General features: G+C 36.9%; 1 protein-coding gene across 3 annotated transcripts; it reads right to left on the reverse strand.

The window, feature by feature from the left end:
• Positions 1 to 396: 396 nt before the first annotated feature.
• Positions 397 to 20,103, reverse strand: LOC135100744 (synaptosomal-associated protein 29-like). Of its 3 annotated transcripts, none has more exons than XM_064003975.1 (7): positions 19,956 to 20,103; positions 18,644 to 18,765; positions 14,238 to 14,321; positions 12,849 to 12,950; positions 8,258 to 8,465; positions 5,745 to 5,849; positions 397 to 3,691 (listed from the first exon to the last, which is right to left on the reverse strand). In XM_064003975.1, exons 1-7 carry the CDS (start codon positions 20,086 to 20,088, stop codon positions 3,525 to 3,527), a joined length of 921 nt encoding a protein of 306 aa, XP_063860045.1. In that variant the 5' UTR covers positions 20,089 to 20,103; the 3' UTR covers positions 397 to 3,524. The 3 variants fall into 3 exon arrangements, with proteins under 3 accessions (XP_063860045.1, XP_063860047.1, XP_063860046.1); XM_064003977.1 differs by having other exon boundaries at positions 19,972 to 19,993; XM_064003976.1 differs by lacking the exon at positions 19,956 to 20,103 and adding an exon at positions 19,307 to 19,548.
• Between the last annotated feature and the right edge of the window lie 519 nt (positions 20,104 to 20,622).

Consider the following 20,622-nt stretch of genomic DNA (forward strand, 5'->3'; position numbering starts at 1 on the left):
GAAGTAGTGTGTGTGTGTGTGTGTGTGTGTGTGTGTGTGTGTGTGTGTGTGTGTGTGTGTGTGATGAGGGTTGGTTGGGAGAAGGGTGAAGGTGGGAAGGAATTTTTAACCAACCTGCCCCACCCATTTAATTTTCTTATGCACCCTTCCCCCATCCCCTGCCCCCATTTTCTTTTTCTTATATGCAGATTATACAGGGTTCTATCAAGGATGGTGTTGGCCGAGGATGGTGTAGGGATGTGGACACTACTGGCCTCACCCCCTGCTGCTGGTCGCCTCCAAATTCACATTGTTTTTTTTTTTTTTTTTTTTTTTTTTTTTGGGGGGTGTTACTTTTTGCATGGTCAAGACAAACTGTCACACTTGTTGACATGATGATAAAAGCATTTCACAGCATTTTATGCAAATAGATTTTATTGGTATAATAATTTTGGTATGTACTTCCCTTATGTGAAATTGCCTCAATGCAAGAGTGGAGTTTTAACATCTATACATAGCTATTTCTTCCTCACATTATAGAACTTTTCAAAATAAAATATATGATTTAGAAAATACAGATACAAAATATTATATTGTTTTATGTAGACATGTGCATGCAATCTTGTTTTATATATATAACCAGCCCTTCCTCACATAACAAGGAAAAAAGAAGCAAACAGTAAAATTACAAAACATTATTTTTTCAAATAAATGAAAAGTTTCTCTCTCTCTTAGTCTCTTTCTGAAAGACTACACCATAAAAGGAAACAAGCCTACATAGTCTCTGTCCTGCCTGAGATTTGAATCGAAGCTCTCTTGACTGTTGTGTCTAATGCTGAAAACTATGAGAGAGAGAGAGAGAGAGAGAGAGAGAGAGAGAGAGAGAGAGAGAGAGAGAGAGAGAGAGAGAGAGAGAGAGAGAGAGAGAGAGAGAGAGAGAGAGAGAGAGAGAGAGAGAGAGAGAGAGAGAGAGTGTGTGTTCCAAATATGGTGTAATCATTGCCATGCTACATCACTAACTTCTATGTGTCTCTTTAAGTTGGTCGTTTGGAATCTGTGCACAATATTAAGAAAGTAAGGTTTACTTAGCCTATACTGTATTCCAGCTCAGGAAAGAGACTGCCATATGATAACCCTTATCAAACTTGTTCCATGCATTCCTTTTAACAGATTGGTAACTAATTTAAAGTAATCTGAGACAGTAAAATTAACTGAAAACAATAAAATATATTGTATCAATTTTTTTTTTTTTTTTACATGTTCATACATATAATAAGCAAAATTTAGGTTACAAAAAAGGTGGGGGAGGAGGGAGTCACAAGCATGAGGTTATTTACTTCCACAGCAGTGTATGATACCAGCAGCATACATTATTATAATATATGATAATGGAAGAAATCTTTGTCATTGATACATAAGTGGAAGAAAAGGTATCTTATGCATCAAGCTGCCTGATATATATGTGGGATAAATCTTTAGCCATGAGAGGCCTTCACTGGACTTAGTGATTAAACCTCTGACCAGGGAACAAGGGATCTCAGGGCCCAATGGTGACTGTTAGGTCCCAAGGTCATTTTGGGGCCTCTGTACAGCTGATCAATATAGTTTCCTATCTCCATTTAAATAAATTTCTGCTGTTTCATTTTCCCTAAAACTATCAACTCATGACTTTTACTTAAAGAACATGGACCGTTGTCCAGACATACTGAGACATATAACATTATTTTTACCATTACACAATAAACAGGGTGTCCCACGAGAAAAACCACATACTCACAAAAATAAAAGATCGTCATTCTACGTCAGAATTATTCTATGGCCAAATGCTTTTAGTGCCATGGCTTAGTTTAGACATTACAGTGCATTTAGATAACACACTAGGAGTTAGTGAGGGTGAGGGAGGGCAGGAGGGGTGCAACAGTGAGTGTTGCCATCTTGAGGGTTACTTTTTATTCACTTAGGTATTTGATTTCTCCAGGATGTTAATATGATTGCACATCAAGATTTTCATAAATAAAGATAAAATGAAATTAAAGAACATGGTATATCATTGTAACAATCAATAAACTCCATTTGTCAACAGTGATTAGCTGGATGTTGCAGGATGGGACTGCGTAGTCACTTGCCATTGATGCACGTTCATATTTAAATATCCTGTAATTCCTAAATCATGGCATTTAAAGCATTTGACCATAGAATATTTGACTTTCATTCTACTTGATTTTTCATTTCTGTGAGTATGCGACTTTCTTCACAGGACATCCTGCATATTAATTAATAGGAATCTTTATAGTTGCTGCCCTTGTTATACAACTCTTGAACAGTTAATCTGAAACACTGAGGAACTCATCTGAGAGCAGGAGGCAAGTGAAGGCTTTATCAGGCCAGGGAATGGAACCCCCTGACCAAGAGAACAAAAAGACAGTGCTCATAACCATATTGATTGTCGCCTTCCAAGCTTGTTTTGGGGCCTTTGTTCTCCCATTAACTACACGATGAATTTTGCCATATCCAATTTACTGTATATCAGTCACCTGTCTGCCACAAGAAATACAAGGGATACTCGTAATGTTACACAGGGTTAGCAAATAAAATTTTCCTGATGTGGAGTGCATTATTATATGGAATGAATTGTGGCTATCTGGAGAGAGAGAAAGGGAGTGAGATGATAAGAAAGGTACATAGGAATATGACAACTGCTTTTAAAGGGGAAGGATAGTGTGGGAGTATAAGAAAAGAAAAAAAGTGAGAGAGTGAGAGGACTGGAGTGAGCAGGAATTAAGAGCATGGTCAAGTGCAAGTGAAGATGTTTGCCTCAATCACTTCTAGGAACAAGCATCAAGGTAGATTTGACAGGTAGATTAAGAATGGTAATCTACATCATGAATTATTTGGTCCCATAATGTGATGTTCACTACAAAATAATTATGAGATGATATCAAAGAAACATTACAATTTAACATGACCAGTTCCAATGGCTAAGAATTTGTGACCTTTGTGATCTTTAGACTAAGCTCACTCAGATAGTACCTGTGAACCATCAACATATGTCATATGCAGCTTGACAGAATAACATTAAGGCAGTAATCCATGAAATGAGAGAAAACCTTCATAAAATCACACTTATTCGCAGCAAGATGAGAATAGATGAGAATTTATTCATGATTTATAAGGCATACAAATAAGTTTGAATAGAACAGTAGGTAAGTGTATTTGAAAATATTTCTTGAACCAATTATTTAATGTTGCTTATTTTGTTTGTATTTTTTATCTATTTATTTTTTACTTCTTTTATGGATGTTGTCCAACAAAAAAGAATGGGCTGGTTATATGTTTGTATGTATGTATGTGTATCCATATATATATATATATATATATATATATATATATATATATATATATATATATATATATATATATATATATATATATATATATATATATATATATATATATATATATATCACAGCATGAAGTATGCATATATGAATGGTTACATGATGTACTTAATATATGAAGCATCACTATATTCTTCAACTCCAGTTTCACCTCTTCAGAATTTTCTTCATCTGGGTGTTCTGGGAGCCTATTGTGGCTTCTACTTTCTCAGCTTTCCCATGGATACGGTCAATGAGATCATTCTGGTCTGTAATCTCTTCACCAAGACCCACTGCCAAACCCTTGAGGCGAGACAAGCCTTGAGAGATTTCATCTGAAAACATAAATGTGGAGCCATTAATACAGCTTGTTCACTCAAATCACTGATAAATAATAGGAAAAAGAGTGGGTGATAAGAAAGAGCCTTGTGGGACAACACTTAATAGGTTTAGAAGGATAGTGGCCATCTACCACTGGTCCAACAGAACACCCAGAGATATGATTTATGATGAAGAAGCAGATAGAATGGTTGGAGGGGACTTTAGAAATCAAAGCTTTGTGCCAGAATCTATCAAAGGCTTTTGGTAGAGAGAGAGAGAGAGAGAGAGAGAGAGAGAGAGAGAGAGAGAGAGAGAGAGAGAGAGAGAGAGAGAGAGAGAGAGAGAGAGAGAGAGAGAGAGAGAGAGAGAGAGAGAGAGAGAGAGAGAGAGAGAGAGAGAGAGAGAGAGAGAGAGCACTACACCACCAGCTATTGTCACTGGCCACACACAGCCACAATTCATCTCTCTCTCTCTCTCTCTCTCTCTCTCTCTCTCTCTCTCTCTCTCTCTCTCTCTCTCTCTCTCTCTCTCCATATGTTTGTTATGTTGAGCATTCACTCCGAAAAATGTATTTATAAATAACAAATATATAAAAACACATCAAGCGAACAAGTGAGATGAGAAATGCTGGGTGATTGTTGTGGAGCCTGCTTTGTGAAGTGCCAACTAGCAGCTGAGTATCTGAAGTTTGCTCGTATCTCAGATTTTGGCTTGCAACTCAGAGTCAAAACGACAGCTCCTATCTCCAAAAAAAAAAACTCTTAAGTTGGGACACTCGTAAGTCAAGGTACCACTGCATATACAGTAAACCCTCATTATGTTGAACCCTGTTATGGTGCATTTCACATTTATCGAACATAATGTGGCCTACCAACCATCTATCTGATTTATCAAACAAAGATTGGTAAAAGAGGCAGAACATTCCATCAGTAGCAGCAGCAACGGTGGGGGAGTGAGTAAGGGCGGGAGGGAGGGAAGATAGTGTGTGTGGTGGTGGTGGTGGTGAGCGCACTGCACACACACACACACACACACACACACACACACACACACACACACACACACACACACACACACACACACACACACACACACACACACACTGCCTCTGCCTCGGTCTCCCAGTGACAGATGAAGTGGAAGGTTGTTGCACTTGTATGTATGTATGTATGTACAAGTAGTATGTATGTAATTTTGTTTACTTGTTTGTTTGTTTGTTTGTTTGTAATGTATTCTTGTTTACTTGAGCACAGTAAAAACATTTTTCCATAATATTTGTTATGTATACCAAAATAAAGTATATGCTATATAATTTACATCCAATGCATTTATATTGAGGTTCATTTTTGTATACTGAATTTCTCCCTCATATACCATATGAAGTTCAGTGTGGGAGGGGGGAATCTGACTGTAATGAGCTAGCTTTGGTGGGGGCCCAGCTTGCAAAAGGTTGAGAACCCCTGAGTTAGAAGGATAAAGGAGTATGCATGTGGAGGAGGTGTTAGTAGAGGCCAAGCATATGGACAAGCACAAAGGGAATGTTTGGATAGGGACAGCTGGAGACTCTTTTGCCATGACCACCCCTTGAGGGATGCTCACACGGGTAGCAAGGCATTAGAAATAAACTGATATTTTTTTTTTTTTTTATCACTGCAGTGATAGCACCAATTAGGTGCAGAACAGAAGCTTGAGGGCATTGCATCACTGCTGAAAGAAATTTAACTATTTAAAGAGATAACAATTATAATGCATACTTGTAAGCAAAAAGCACTTCTGATCACATTTGTCAACACAAAGATGGCATAGATGGAAGGATTGGTTTAGTTAATACTAGGCACTTTTAAACAGCAATTTTGTATAAAGTGATAGTTCCTATGAAAAAAAAAAAAAAAAAAAAAAAAAAAAAAAAAAAAAAAAACAGCAACATAACAATCTAAACCTGTTCACATGCTGAACGGAAATGTAGTTTTGGAAATGCATATTAACAATGTGATCAGAAAAGATACTTTTTTCAACCATTATTTTTACTAGAAAATAGGTTATAATTTAGTATATTGAAATCCTTACCAAGATCTGCATCGAGTTGTAAATTCACTTTCTTGGAAGTTTCACGGAAGTCCCGAACAAAGGTATCATCTTCCTCGACGTCATCAAACCCTCTAAGTTGTAGGGCTGTAATGAAAGGAATCCTTACAAAGCAGTCTTAGGCACTGGATGGAATAGTCTAGACTAGGCACCAAAGGGTAAAACTGCTCTGGTTAACCTTCACATGAAATCAAAAGCATATGATACTAGAAAATTCCACATGTTCAGATGTAGTACCTGGGAAGATAGATGAACATAGAGGTGGAAAATAAGACACTGCAAAGTAGCAAAGTATCATTTTCAACACCATTCTGGCAGTAGTAGTAGTAATAATAATAATAATAATAATGATAATAATAATAATAATAATAATAATAATAATAATAATAATAATAATAATAATAATAATGATAAAAATGATAAATGAAGTAAAGGCTAGATTAAAATTAAGTCCTACTACTCCCTCCACATTGTCTTCATTGTTTATTTACTGACATGTATGGTAATTCTTACTAACTTATTTTTCCCACAATTAGGTTATACTATACCTGTGTACAAATACAGCATATACAGGTTAACCATCCATACTTTGGCATGCTTGGTTCTAGAGCCATCCTGAATTAACCATTTTCCCAGATTAACCAAGTTTTACCAATTGATATCTCTAATACACCTCCCACCATGTCAAAAAATATTTAAATATTGTGCCTGGTGTGCTAAAGAACATTTTCAAATAAAATGAAACAGCTATTCTACTATATATAAATCAAACACAAATATCATGAAACAGAAAACTGGAGACAAGCCTGGAAAATTTCAATGTATTCACTGTATTCACTGTAGTGCACTCACACAAAGCTGTCTAACAGGAGCAATTTTGACATAAGGAAAAAATTCACACAACAGTAGTACTGTGCTAAGATAGTAGTGCCATCCGCAGCTGTGCACTTATTTAAGAGATGGAGGGAGAATATAGCCAGTTGAAAATATGCCAGATTAAATGATGCTGAAGTATCAATTGTCAATTTGTAATATATGTTCTGGCACTAATATGTAAGATTGGGAAAATTTGAAAGTATTCAAAATGAAAAGTTGTAGAAAGCAGTGGTGACTGGTCTCTTCCAAAAGTGAAGTTTCATGTCTTTTACCATGCTACATGTAGTCTTTTGTATTGTCTCTATCTATATTTTATCCAAGCACGGTGTTTTCCTGGGTACCCATCCACCCTTGTTCATTTTTCCTATCCTCCAAATGGTGATGGAGATTCACAGATGCAGTATGAATATGACTCTTGGAAGAAGTTGGGTTTCCATGGATTAGTGGCACTTATTGCTGAGATCTGCCTAGTATGTATGATACTTCTATTAGGAGCTCTTGAGGATCTTTATGTCTTAATAACGTTCTCACTTGACATGCATAAATCCCTAGTTAGTCTGGATAACCCTGAAGTCTGTTAATGGAAACAAAGAAACCCATACAAGATGGGTAATTATAGTGTGATGAGGCAGCTGGTGTAAAAATGAATGGAGTGAAAGGAGTATATAAAAGAAAAAAAAAAATTGTGCAGATAAAGAGAAAGGCACCAGGTCCTTCAGGTGCAAGCAGTGATATGATGAAGCTGACAGGAAAGACAGATATCTGAAAACTAACATAAAGGTAAGATGAGTTTTAGAAAAGATTATGAGGGAGGTGAAAAGTCCAGAAAAATGGAAAGATAATTTTACCCTACCACTGTGTAAAGGAAAATGAGATGCATTATTGTCTGATAGGTACAGATGTTTGTCGCTGTTAGAACATAGGATGAAGATTTGGGAGGTGTTGTGTGAACAGCTAATGGGAATTACAACCACCTTGGCTTTATGACTGGAAAGTTACCTATCACTGCAATCTTCATCACAAGACTGTAGGAAAAATGTACAGGGAGGTGTATCATGTGTTTGCAGAACTGAAAAGAGCATTCAACAGGATTCCAAGAAGAGCATCTGGATGGTTTCTAGGTAAGAGTTCTTGAAAGATCATCAGATACTTCTGAGGTTGGAGTAGGAACAGCTACAACTAGACTTGAAGGATCTTAACTATGAAGAAAGGCTTGACAAACTAAAACTCTTAACACTAGAGGAGAGATGAAAATGAGGTGACATGATCATGATATATGAATGTGTAGAAGGTTTAAAAAATTGATATCACAAATTTTGTGGTACCATAACAATCAACACTAAGAAAACATATTAAGAAATTTTATGAAAAAGAGCAAAGAAAGATGTGAGGAAATATAGCTTTCCTGACAGAGCAGTCAGCCAATGGAATACATTGATTGATGATGTGTATGCTTGGGGCATTCATAGCTTTAAAGATAAATATGACAAATTAACTTTAAAAAGATGGGACATTATGAGCATGACTCAATCCTGTAAAAATACTAATGGGTACGAACAAGCAAAGACACACACACACACACACACACACACACACACACACACACACACACAGAGCACCTGGGTGGGTAGATGACTGCTGACTGGAGGCAAGTGATGTTTGACACTTCTGAAAAGCTGATGACAAGTTGGGGTTTTTCAGCACCCCTTCTGTATCACAAGGATCTGTTGGACTTGCTGGCTGAGTAGGAGATTCTTTCTGGGAGTTGCCACTCTGTGTTCCTTGTTTAGGGGTGGACCACCATGTTTTGAGGCTACTGAACACACTCTGGAGGTAGAACAAGCTTTGTCACTTGGCAGCATAGGAGTATATGTAATACACTGGGTATTCGATATATGTAAGCATGAAATATGTGAATATTATACATACAAGGTATTGATAAGCAGAACCAGCCAAGTGCCACCTCAGCCGAAAATAGTTTTATTGTCTAATTTTCTTTCTCTATCCCACTTCTATCTTGAGAAAAGAAAGGGAGAGTGTCAAATACTGACACAGTTAATCTTCCTTGCCGTGGCAGATGCAAAGTTAGCAAGGTGCCTGTATTGCTGGGATGACTCAGGCAGCACATCATACACGCTGGTGACTGGCCGAGCATGCTCTCCACCACATGCTTGACCAATCACCTTCCTTCCCACTCTTTCTAAGTCATACACTGGGATTACTTTTGACACCATGTTTTTTGCCTTTTTCTGTGTATTATGGGTCTCCCACTGCATGATGAGTGATACTAGCAATAACAGGAGTTGCAACTGGAGAAATGGGTGGAAAATATTGCAAAAAAGAAGCAGAATTCAGGCCAGAAATACACAAACAGATTCACAGACAAAGCTGTGGCTGCTGGGCACATAGGGCCATCTTGTAATGACGAATGTTTTGACAAGATATTAGTCTATTCATCAGGCTATCCATAACAATTTCTGGGATACTAGTGACTGGCTAATTCAAAATAAATTAATCCAGAATAATGTTTCATTGAAGCCTGTGAAACGACACAGTAAGCCAAGAGATGCAGACAATCCTGGCTTTTTCCATTCCTACACATGTGCCTATACCATTGTATACCAATCTGCATTCTACACAGTCTGCAAGAAAGCTTTCGAGTATTCTGGCCCTCAGCAAGTTTTGTATTACAGCAGCATTGTCAAGTATGAGTGAGACAGGTACCCTAACAAGAGATGAGTAAGGACATCATGTCAGGTAACACCATTCCAGAGCAGGAAGCTAAGCTTGTGCACAAGCATATTGCACCCTTCCTGACTGTGACAAGCCACTATAGACAGACTAAATCACTGAAACTACAATACTTAGAGTCTTCACTGACTGTTAACCACTGAATGTATCATCACTATGTTACCTGGATGGCTGAAAATCACCCTAATGAGAGAATTGTGACAGATAGCTACTACAGGAATGTTTTTAAAATCAATGGACCTCTCATTCTCACCACCTCAATCAGACACATGTTCAAAGTGTGACTGTCTTAAAACAGCAATAAAAATGAGTAACAAGCCTGATGAAACTGCCATATTACAGCAAGGACTCAATGAGCATACTGCCTTGGCATGGCAGGGCCAGGCACTCATGAAGGATGTGGCCAAGGATGCTGATGATGACACCCATGTAATATGCCTTGATTTATAAAAAACACAACCCATACCTTGCCTCATCATCAATGTTGCATACTATAAAAGGAAAGTCTGGCTTTACAACTTATGCATCACCAACTTGAAGACCAAGGAAAATAAGTGTTACATCTGGGATGAGGCTACAGGTGGGCATGGTCCATCAAAAGTTGTGATGTGCACTAATAAGTGGATAGAAGAGGAAGTGATATTGTATGGTGATTTTTATAAACTTCGTTATTTTCAGTGACAATTGCTGTGGCCAGAATAAAAACATTAATATCATGCTCAGCCATTTAGAAGAACTTCACAGCAGATGCATTCAGGAAATATTGCATTATTTTCTCATACCTGACCACAGCTACATAGCATATGATAGAGCCTTTGGCAACATAGAAAAGTCATTCAGAATGGATGGAATATCTATGACCTTGACCACTACCGTAAGGTAATTGAATGTTCTGAACATGCTGGATATAAAGTAGTAACAATGAAGAGAACTGAAATCAAAAACTTTGATCTCTTGCCAGTTGCCATCACCCACTGGAAACCATGCCCACCTATCAAGTTCTCAGGATGCCGACACTTCATCTCACTAAGGCCTACAGATTCATAAGCAGTACTGAATCATTTTAGAAATTAAGTGTGTGGTATTCTCTGAAGCAGCGCTCCAGGCAACTTTACATCACACTCATTACTCTGAAATGAAGAAGTGTGTGGTATTCTCTGAAGCAGTGCTCCAGGCACAACCTTACATCACACTCATTACTCTGAAATCATGAGTCAATGCACTTCCTAGGACATCTTGTCATTTGGCTACCTACAAATCCAGAGACTAGGCCGCTAGAGTAAGGTTAGAGTACACACAGTGTGTTTTCTGTCAAGTTCAGTTAACAAAAACAGTCTAGACATTTTTTAAAGTTGCCACCGTAAATTCACAGCGTTGGCACTGAGCATGGGTATGTGAGACGCCACAAATTTAAAGCATTGGCATTGGACAGGTTAAAGGAGGAGCTGCTTCTCTTTTCTTTGCTGAGCAGGAAAAAGAGGAGACACTCTCAAAAGAGAAGAAATCCATGTGCATCAGATGATATTCTCTGGAACAGACAGAAGCTTGCATCATACACTTTTCAAGATCCTGCTATTTCCAGTTTTTCAAGATTCTGTTATTTCAAATTTTTTTGCGTGGTTAACATTTATTGATAAATAATTTACATTGGATACACCTGACAGTTTTAGTCCTTGTATCATAAAATTTACAATTCTCATATTTGCTGTTATCTATCCCATAAAATCATCTATTTCATTATTCTCAGTCAAAGATTTGCCATCAAAATCTGGAGTGAAGTGCAGAATGATGTCATTTCAGATGTTCCTCCTCTCAACCTCATTGCTATAATCTTTAGTTGATGGATACAAAATTGCTGCGCATTTTTCTACTCCACAGATTAGGCCTTCTATATTCCCCTTCTCCTCAACCACCTTCCATAAGCTGTTTTCCCCATCCATCACAGATGTCAGTGTCTCTCAAAGTCTGGCTTAACACTGAAAAGTGACAGATTATGGATGACAGTGGCATCACTCAGTGGCTCCATGTGAAAGCCCAACAGTGAGTGGTGTCCACCATGGGCGGCAGTCACCAGTCAGGAGAGTGCACAACCACCAGGTATCACTCCCTTGTCCCTTCATCTTTGACATGTAAGGAAAGGGGAGGTGACAGGGACATATATTTAAGACAAGACAAAAGAGGAAGGGAGAGAAAAGGAAAAGGGGGAGGAAGAGAAGGAAGGAAAGAAGAGAGTAACGAAGAAAGGAGAGTACATGAACCAAGGAAATGGAGATAGGATGAAGGAGGAGGATGGGAGTATGGGACGATAGTAAAGATAAATATAAGCAGGAAGGGTAAGGAGTGAATAAAAAATTAATTGGAGGGAAAGTAATGAAGAATAAGTATTCCTTCTTCCTGTCCCTACTCATTTTCATTCTTCCTCCACCTACATCTTCTTGCTTTTACTCCCTCCATCTCCTTTCCCCTATACTTTATTCCCCAGTTACATCTATATTTTTAAATGTATTATAATTGTTAATTTTTTTTTAGGTTACCTCTTTTTCCAATTTTTCCTTTTTTCTCTCTCCTCTCTGGAGCATTGTCTTATAGATATGATGCACTCTGTATTAGTGTAGCATGCGAAAAAATTATCCACATCCACAACCACAACCATGGATATGGAAGTAAAAGAAATCTGTAACTGTATCCACATTCGCAAATATTACTGTTTGAACATCCAGTTTTTTTTGTTTTTTTTATCTGTAACTGCATTTCATGAGAAATACATACTTGGTTCAGCCTTTGCCTCCATGGAGGTTTAAAATTTAGTAAATGATACATCACACACACACACACACACACACACACACACACACACACACACACACACACATTCATGTGCAATGAGGTTTATGATCATCTATTGTATCCAAGATATAGGTAATTAATTGCACCATTCCTTCCTCCAAGTTTCAGCTTTATGTAAAGATCCAAGGTTTTTATCTCTCTCTCTAGTTTGCCTTTTATGACTTCCATTTTCTCTTCCATCATCATATTTTCTAATGTGGAAAGCAGGCATGCTACCCAGCAGTTCACAACAGCCACTAGACATCTACATCTCACAAAAAATTTGATGGAGAACTCTTGATGAAAGGAAAAAAAATGGTCAGCCATCTCTAGAACACATTTGAAAGGAAGCATGCCACAAAAATTCAGAATCTATGCCACAAAAATTCATGTTTATATAAGCAGGATCAGAGAGGCTTGATTATATAAATAATCTCAGCAGTTTCAGGGTTAAGTGTTACATATTAAATACAATGGAGAGAGAGAGAGAGAGAGAGAGAGAGAGAGAGAGAGAGAGAGAGAGAGAGAGAGAGAGAGAGAGAGAGAGAGAGAGAGAGAGAGAGAGAGAGAGAGAGAGAGAGAGAGAGAGAGAGAGAATTATCTAGAGAACAAATTATCAGAAACTATTCTAACCTTAATTCCATTGATGTTTTTCTGAGTGTCCTTAAGGTCACCCCCAATGTTGTCCAGCTTGCGTTCTGTGTTGTTAAGCTGCTCCCGTTGCTTCACCAACTCCTGGAAATGAAGTAACATGAAACTCATGCTTGTGAAACAGAGAGAGAGAGAGAGAGAGAGAGAGAGAGAGAGAGAGAGAGAGAGAGAGAGAGAGAGAGAGAGAGAGAGAGAGAGAGAGAGAGAGAGAGAGAGAGAGAGAGAGAGAGAGAGAGAGAGAGAGAGAGAGAGAGAGAGAGAGAGAGAGAGAGAGAGAGAGAGAGAGAGAGAATTTTCTTATTCAAAGGATTTTCAGGATTTGTGTCATGCTCATGTTGGCCTATCTCCCTTTTTTTTTTTTTTTACTTTTATTTATGCTATCTTGACACTGTTTAAACATACAGTGGTCTTCAGTTTCTACTCATGACCCTTTGTTTTTCAATCATCCTTTGTCAGAAGTCCTTCACAATTGTACACATCTTATAATCCCCTTACTACTTGTTCCCTTTTTCACTTTTCCTTTTGTGTGTGTGTGTGTGTGTGTGTGTGCTGACACATTGGAAACTTTTGAAAAATATCTTTTATCGGATATTATTCTTGTACCCAGCCTTTCTTGTAATCAAGTCTCAAAAGGAACTCTTCACTCTTGTTTGAAAACTATTTAAAAGCTTTCCTGTTATTGTAATGATAAAAGACAGCACTGTTACTTAGAGCATATGAGGGGATGGGTATATCAAGAACTGATCATGTTAATCCCAGCAAAACTTTTCTTTAATATAGCGCTGTATTAACCTTAACCCTATAACTTGAGTTTAGATAATGCTATTGAGTTCAGCATCATCCACTCAAGGCTTGAACTTTCTGACGAGTTATCATACTTGTATACAAGCTGCTATTTTAGCAGATGTTTAATTTTCAGTTGAGATATTTTCAAAAAGACAACTCATGCATTGGTTCATGTGTATAGTGATTTGGATATCACTGAAAAAGAAAGAATAGTTTTGTAGAATGTGCTGAGTGAATAGATGAAGGGACTAAGTTTTGGATGTAATGAGCAAAACAACATTCAGTTGTTCTCTAACTTGTGTGAACTATCTAATTTCTGATGACCAGGATGACCAACAATTGATGTTGAGCAATGCAGGGTAGAGTCACTTGTATAAGAACAGATAAGGAAAGAAGTTTGGCTGAGAAGATAATACATAAATAATCATGAATGGGTAAATGGTCAGAGGCATGTTAACTATATCAACTATTAACAGGTTTAGTATGATATTTGATAAGTACCTTCAGGAGGTGAGGAATGAAAATACACATAATACTTTTGGTTTGTGCAGTGCTACTTGATTTACATCTTGCACACTTTCTTACCTGTGCTGTTTCCAGCCCAACTCTTTCACTCTCACTCAGCATTATTTTGCTGCTTTTGGTAGATTGAAGGGTGTGATTTTCTATCTGAAAAAAAAAAGAAAAAAAAGAAAGAAATTACACATGTAAAATATCCTTAAGCATATCAGCCAGTTCAAATATGTAAGGATTGTACATTTATGATATGCATCATAACAGACAACATTATATTATTTCTTTAATATCAGTATGTCATCATTATTTTATCAAGGTAAAATGTATGCCTATGCTGAAAAAATATTATCTCATTTCAAGATTTATAGCTCAACATATAAGTTAAATGAATATACAATATATGTATATCTATCTATCTGTCCATCCATCTACCCTTCTATCTTTATATATATATATATATATATATATATATATATATATATATATATATATATATATATATATATATATATATATATATATATATACACACACACACACACACACACACACACACACACACACACACACACACACACACACACACACACACACACACACACACACAGTAAAACCTCCATAAACTTGAACTATATGGGGCGAGGTGGCTGACATTTTATCCCAAAGTTCAGTTTATCCGACAGTATACATTTTTAGCTGGTTTCTATGCACATAAACATGTATGTTTATTGTTATTTACAACATATTTGTTAGCACATAAGCACATTATAAGCTCCAAGATAGATATTTATAGCATATTTTGTTATTACACATTGTACACAACGCACTAACTGGTGTGTGTTCAGTTGGGTGACTCAGGTTACCCAGGATGCCCAATTCTCAAATGAATGCTCTATTTGCGTGGCATGGGTTGCCCACTTGGGTGACTAGGGTTACTCAAAATGAGGAGGTGGTGCGCTCTGTGCTCTGATGACGTTACAACAAAAAACAGCCACCCAACCATACTTGTATTAGTGTTATATTTGTTCATTTATTGCAGATGACTGCAATATTGTCCACATACATGCAATGACATGCACTAGTAAGTAAAGTACTGTCTTAAATATATTAAAGAATGAAAATAAAGGAAATGGAATAGGTAATGAATGATATTAATAATGGATCTTCACCAAAAACCTCATCGCTGAGGACAGCAAGTGCTCCATAATGCAAATCATCAAATGGATAAGGGTTAGTCATATGTTTACTGCTACAGAGTTGGGTAGAATGTGGCTGTTTCCATGACTTGCTTACAGTATCCTGGGAGGCACCCAAAACCATTCAGTTGGGCCACTCGGGTCACCTGGGCTGCCCAAGTTGTGGTACCAAATGCAGCCTTGGTCACTTAAGAGTTCATTTAACATTATGTAACTACGCACTTAGTATTCACTTAAGAACTCACTTAACTGTACACAACACACTGGTCACATAAGAGCTAACCTAACATTATGCAATGTACTACTAGTGTACTTTTGCTTGTCACTCAGAGTTGCCGTAAGGGCATTCAGGTTATCCAATATTTGCCTTAGGGAGGTTTTACTGTGTGTGTGTGTGTGTGTGTGTGTGTGTGTGTGTGTGTGTGTGTGTGTGTGTGTGTGTGTGTGTGTGTGTGTGTTTATATATATATATATATATATATATATATATATATATATATATATATATATATATATATATATATATATATATATATATATATATATATATATATATATATATATATATATCATTACAACCAGATCGAGGCCCCCCCCTACCAGCTACTTCTACCTTGGGTCAGGTTCTCCCTAAGCTATCTTCTTTGTAGCCTAGTATAGGACACAAATAAGACAGATCCAGGCCTGCTGGTCACCAACAGCTATCAAGCCTCAGTAGGTCGGCACCCTGTTTAATCCACCAACAGGGAAGGAACTATAATAAATGCCAACTTAACCCATAAGCTGAGAAAGAACTAATAAGCCACATGCCAGGGAGCACAGACAGTATCAATAACACACAGATATGAGGGTATAATACCCTGTGGACTACCTCTCACAAATGGGCCACCTCACCCAACAGGAATATCATACATTCTTGCCAGAGTACAGCCTATCTACAATCTTCCAAAGATAGATTCACACCCCTAACAATGATGGTGGCAATCCAGGAAGAAAGCAGACAGCTGCAACCTGCCAGAGAATATCATTTGATACTCTGGTCTGCAATACTCATGACTGTGAGCCCCAAGACTAGTAGCATTTAAAGAGGACACAACACACAAGATGCCCAGACACACACAACCCACAACAGGACACTGCACTTCAGCAGAGAAGGGGAGAGAACAAGTGCCTGCTCCCGCTGGTATGCTGTACAAAGACACAATGGACACCAGGACAACCTAGAACTGCATGTGGAGCTAATGCTCACACACACAGGAGTGGTGAGACATAGGGCAATTCATGCCCTTCCAATAATATTTAGATCTGCCCAGATCATGGCCTCCCGTAGGCCCAATGAGCAACCAATATAGTGAGATGTAACACTATTATCCCACTGACAGGTACTTCACAATCATGGCCTCCCTATAATAATGCCTCATCATGTCTCTGAGCATCCTTCTTGTCTGAATGTCTGCTCATCACTGACTGTGAGAAGATCACTGCAGGCACAGGGAAGGCAGAATGTGGGTGTGGTCTTCCCATGCTTGCAAGGGTACAAAGTATGGAAGAGAAAGAGGGTGGGGAACTGGGGTGAGGCCTGCTCTGCTCTGCCTTTACTCACTGCTAACTCTAAATCTAACATTAAGTTACAAAAAAAATTATTATACTCTTATTGGAGTGCTGGATGAAAACTGACCATTTTATGAGAGAGAGCAACCCTTTCACTTTATTTTCTATTAGATATAACTCTCAGAAAGGAAGTGGGGAAAATTTAATAGGGAGGTGCAACTTTGAACTTACAAAAAAGTTACTGTAAGACACCATGCCATGATGCACCAATCTTGTGCACTGTTGCTAACACACCTGCTTTCTTTCACTCTCTCCTTCCTCCTTCTACTTTTTCTTCTTCCTACCTCTATGCTCTCTATATATGCCACTCATAACAATATATATATATATATATATATATATATATATATATATATATATATATATATATATATATATATATATATATATATATATATATATATATATATATATATATATATATATATATATATATATATATATATATATATATATATATATATATATATATATATATATATATGAGAGAGAGGGAGAAGACCATTACAAAACAAATATAAAACAATTAAAAACTAAATTCAATTTATCTTGACAAGAGGGAAGAAGTACCAGTGTGCCTTACAAGCCATTGGGGACCACCTTGTCTATTGTCGAATATCAACAAAAATAGCAGCCTAAGTACTCCTCAACACTTCACAAGCAGCTCTGTCAATTTCTCCCTCTTACTAAGATAAACTGGTGTTTCTTTAATACTTTTTATTTGTTTTAAGTCTAAAGATGGCATTCCTATATATCCTGAAACATAATGAAGAAGAATAAACACGAAGAAGACGAAGAAGACCTAGTACTGTGCCTCTCCTACTCAATTTAAAGTTCTGGAAGGACAAGCCCTTTTCTCAAAATTACACATATATATATATATATATATATATATATATATATATATATATATATATATATATATATATATATATATATATATATATATATATATATATATATATATATATATATATATATATATATATATATATATACACATATAGTCTAGTCACTGGTAATGTAGGATTTTGGTTCCACTAAGGCCACATTTACACCAAGTGAATCGATTTGATTCAATTCATGAAGGATCATTTAACTCACATCCTTATGAATTAGCATGCTTCCCACAAACTGAGTCAAACTGTCAGAATCAACAGGAAGTAGTGTGTAGGCTGCCTTTGATGAGTATTGTCGTAGATGCTCTCGTGAAATAGTGGTGTTGCTGTGGCTGAGGCAGCATAGTCAGAAGCATCAAACAAGAGTATGGGTGCATGAATTTAATATTAGGAGACTTGAATTTGAGAGCTTTGCACATTTCTTCCCACATTTTGCTTGTCAAACAGACTACATCCCCCTATCAATGCAAAGAACAACAAGAATCATATATAAGATGTCTCTCTGGTACTAAATTGATCAGGTCATCCAAAACATGATGCTCTCTCCTTTGCGGAATCACCATGACTGATGTAAACAGTTATATTGATATCAGTGTGGCAAATCAAGACAAATCATGAATTGTGTTGATTCTTCATGAATTGAATTGATATGATTTGCTTGATGTAATGCAGTCTAATAGCTCAAGTTTGATGCAATTCATATTAGACATATAAAGAAAGCAATGGCAGAAAATGAATATGGTTCCAACCTGGCTGACAGACCACTCACATCTCTCATTTGTCGAAGCACTTCCTGGCGCCGCAACTCAGCCTCCCTTGCTGCCTCCATCTCAGGACCTGGCATTAACTTATCTGAAGCAAGGTAGGTAGCACTGGATGTGTTCAGGAACTCTGAAGACAAAAGAATTTTTTTATTAAACTGTGAAGGGCTTATTTAAATTTTTTTTTTTCAAATTTTCCTATTACTGTGTCCATTTCTCTCTTCTCCCTGCCCTCCTCTCATATCACTTACTCAGTCTTACCAAGGCGTTCCTAGGAATGGCATAACAAAAATATTTATAATAGGTTTTGATGTGTACTGAATCACTATGCATTTCCCTGGGGAACTGCTTCTTGAGAATAAGCTTCTCCATTATGAGAATATATTTTACTAATACTTACTGAACTAATTTATTATATATCAAATATAGTTTCGACTTGCAGTTTACAGGATATGGCTAAACAGAAAAAAATAAAAATAAATAAATAAATAAAATCCAAGACATTAAAACCTCACACAGTTTTTGAAGACATATTGGATTTCTTTTCTTCCCAGTATTACCTTCATCATAAGTTTACCCTGGGAAGTTTACTTCACATATTACTACACATAAGGATTTTCATGAGATATAGACGGTCTAGTCATCACTGGCTATTCAGTGCCTCAACTTACCTCTCGTCATCCCATCGTTATCATTGAAGAAAGAAAAATTTGAATTGTTGTCATCTAGGCCAAACTTTCTAGATCCAGAGGCCATTTGGAACTTGTTTATGCTTATGCAGGTCAACAGAACAATTTAAAGTTTGGCAAAGAAGTGCAACTCAGCGATACTAAGGAAGGCCTGGACGACTGTTTACTGATGTCAGCTCAGCTGATCACGAGCTGCTCGAGCAGCGCGACGGACGTACTAATAGATAGGAACGTAGTAAGTGCATACGTACATAGAATCCTTGGTAATCTATTATACGTTCCTGGGTATTTATTTATCTATTTATTTTTTTTACTTTATACCAGTCCTTCCTTACGCTGGTGACTAGCTATATTTTATTTATTTATTTACTTTTTTTTATGATTAGCCTAACACGAACTCGAGGGTCATTTCCGTCGGAAATAGCTAGTTTTCCTATCCCTCCCCGATCCTCGACCCCACATGCAAGGAGGATTGCAAAAAACAAAAGTTTTCTGACAGAAGAATGAGGCACAAATGGAATAAAAAAATAAATAAATAAATAAAAAAAAGGAAAATCGTCAAGAAAATATAACCAACCTAACCAAACCTAACCCACCCAACCAAACCTAAAATAACCTAACCATACTTTACCTATTAACGTGGTTACCGTATTATTATGCCGGCTGGAGTCATCAGCTGGTAGTATGGGGAGCTTTGGCAGGCAGAACCCGTGATTTAGAAATTTCAATGAGGATCCATTATACTTGTAGGATAGCTTGATCATATATAGAGACGATGCCCTTTCCGCGTGGGTCAAACAATAATAGGAAAATATCTAGTTAGAAAACTATTAGCTTACAACAGAAAGACTATAGAAGAAATATGTCTTACAAGTCTTAATAATCATAAAACACCGGTCAAGTCAAAGAAATCAAGGTGACTGGGTATAAACTCCAATAATACCATATATAATATGAGCATCCATATCTCCACCACAATGATATTTAAGTATTATACGTATAATTTTGATGTATCATACGTATCGGTATGATGTAGTATACGTATCGGTTAGCATCAAAGAGCTTTAATATACGTTAGTATATTGAGGGACGGGTATTATTTCGAGTTTATACCGAGTCACTTACCTCAGAGAGAGGGAACAGATAAACTATGTATTTCTGATGGAAATGGGCCTCAAATTCGTATGAATCATATAAAAACAACTAAGAAAAAGTAAAATCACCAATGTAAGAAAGGACTAGTAATATTATATATATATATATATATATATATATATATATATATATATATATATATA

This window comes from Scylla paramamosain, chromosome 5, assembly GCF_035594125.1.
Source record: "Scylla paramamosain isolate STU-SP2022 chromosome 5, ASM3559412v1, whole genome shotgun sequence".
NCBI lineage: Eukaryota > Metazoa > Arthropoda > Malacostraca > Decapoda > Portunidae > Scylla > Scylla paramamosain.